Raw genomic sequence first — 2,190 nt, 5'->3', positions numbered from 1 at the left:
TCTCCTGACCTCATGATCTGCCCACCTTGGCCTCCCAAAGTGCTGGGATTACAGGCGTGAGCCACTGCGCCTGGCTGGCATGTGAACTTTTTTTTTTTTTGAGACAGTCTTGCTCTGTTGCCCAGGCTAGAGTGCAGTGGTGCGATCTCGGCTCACTGCAAGCTCCACTTACTGGGTTCACGCCATTCTCCTGCCTCAGCCTCCCAAGTAGCTGGGACTACAGGCGCCTGCCACCACGCCCGGCTAATTTTTTGTTATTTTAGTAGACATGGGGTTTCACCGTGTTAGCCAAGGTGGTCTCGATCTCCTGACCTCATGATCTGCCCACCTCGGCCTCCCAAAGTGCTGGGATTACAGGCTTGAGCAACCGCGCCTGGCCGCATGTGAACTTTTAAAACAGCAGCTGGGAAGCTTTGGCAATAGACTTTCAAGTATTGGCTTCTCATGGAAGAAGTGCAAAGTCTGACTTTCTCTTACTGCTCTCATGACCTGGCAGCAGAGAAGCAGCAGCTTCAGTTGCAGTTGAGTGTGCCCTAGTAACCTACCTTAACTATTCTCAGCATTCACTTTATTGCTGGAAAAGGAAAATAACAGTTTTTTTGGAAAGTTAGATTAGGAATATGGGAAAGGGGGAAAGAGGAATAGGTACAGTTAAGTCAAGAGTTTGCATGTAACTGTGTTTGCCTTTTGCTGTAGGATCAACACACCTAAGAAACAAGGAGGACTGGGACCCATGAACATTCCTTTGGTATCAGACCCGAAGCGCACCATTGCTCAGGATTATGGGGTCTTAAAGGCTGATGAAGGCATCTCATTCAGGTATGTCATCAGGACAAGTATCCAGTTGGCTGAAAGCCTTTTATTTGGAGAAATCTAGAGCCCTGATCTGTAGAGACTCCATCATTTCATTCCTTTATGCAGGGGCCTTCTCACTAAGGCCAGGCCAGTACGAATGTGGAGACCAGTCCATTTCCTTAAGACTTCAAGCTTTTGTATTCTAACAAAGCACAGCTCTAAACCTGTATTGCTTTTCCTTTCATCTCTTTTCCCAGGGGTCTCTTTATCATTGATGATAAGGGTATTCTTCGGCAGATCACTGTAAATGACCTCCCTGTCGGCCGCTCTGTGGATGAGACTTTGAGACTAGTTCAGGCCTTCCAGTTCACTGACAAACATGGGGAAGGTAAGCCATCTGTCTGATAAAAGGACAACAGAGTGGTGGTAGAATGGGAAAGATAGTAGGAACAGAAGCTACCAAATAAGAAAAGGGGTATTTCTCTTCAAGATATTGAAGCCCCTGAATTACAGTGTGTGAGGGTGAGGGTAATGGAAAAGCTTGGGAAGGAGAATATAAAGACTTTTTATTTGAAGCGTACATACTCCTCTCTTCTGCTCTGCTCATTTAGAATCAGTCACTCCTAAAGATCTAACTTAATGTAGGATGATCTCACAGATATATTAGGGCAAAACAAAATGGTTGGGAATCACATCTAGATATGAAGCATGCCATTTTAAAAATAACTTTGTTGAGAGAAGAGGTTAATCCATATAGTTCATATTTGTATTTATTTATTTATTTATTTTTAGCAAGACAGAGTCTTGCTCTGTTGCCCAGTGGCGCAGTCTTGGCTCACTGCAACCTCCACCTCCCATGAGCCATCGCACCCAGCCCAGACTAGCTTTCTAAGGCCCATTTTAGCTCTGATCTTGTGATTTAAAGAAAATGAAGTTACTAGAGTCTGGATTAGTGGTGTACGTTTGGGAAGACCCAAAGGTGCTAGTTTGGCTAGCGCCAAGTAATCTTTTTACAGGGATTACTTTTTAATCCCTGTAAGAGTGATTATATAGGGATCAGTGAGCACTGATAACCAGGAGGTACCCTTTTCAGAAGGATGTGTGGGCAGTTAGCCTGGACAGATAACACATGGCTCAGCTGACACCTGCTGAGACTGCCCCCTTGTGGGAGATGAGGTTCAGCATTAAGAAGGAGCGGGCAGTGGCAAAGTAGGCCCTTTAACTGGACTTTCCTAGGAACCTACATATAGGTTAGTCTCCCGAACACAAGCTTTCATGACTCAGAAGCTTGCTTCTTCAGACTCTGTTGGTCTCTTCTGCTTCCGATCCCACTGGAACATGTACAGCTTCTTAAATAGGCACCATTTAAGAGCCTATGAATGCTAAACACTATAT

At 45.0% G+C, this 2,190-nt stretch overlaps 1 protein-coding gene across 1 annotated transcript in view; it reads left to right on the top strand.

The window, feature by feature from the left end:
- The window catches only part of PRDX1 (peroxiredoxin 1), an 11,894-nt gene that overhangs the window by 6,728 nt on the left and 2,976 nt on the right, over positions 1-2,190 (top strand). Inside the window, exons 3-4 of the mRNA XM_011947183.1 lie at positions 657-819; positions 1,053-1,183. Coding sequence (XP_011802573.1) covers positions 657-819; positions 1,053-1,183 — 294 coding nt within the window. The remainder of the gene's footprint in view (positions 1-656; positions 820-1,052; positions 1,184-2,190) is intronic.

The sequence above is a fragment of the Colobus angolensis genome, unplaced genomic scaffold (assembly GCF_000951035.1).
Source record: "Colobus angolensis palliatus isolate OR3802 unplaced genomic scaffold, Cang.pa_1.0 Scaffold106, whole genome shotgun sequence".
Classification (NCBI taxonomy): domain Eukaryota; kingdom Metazoa; phylum Chordata; class Mammalia; order Primates; family Cercopithecidae; genus Colobus; species Colobus angolensis.
This window is presented reverse-complemented; position numbering and strand designations above follow the sequence as displayed.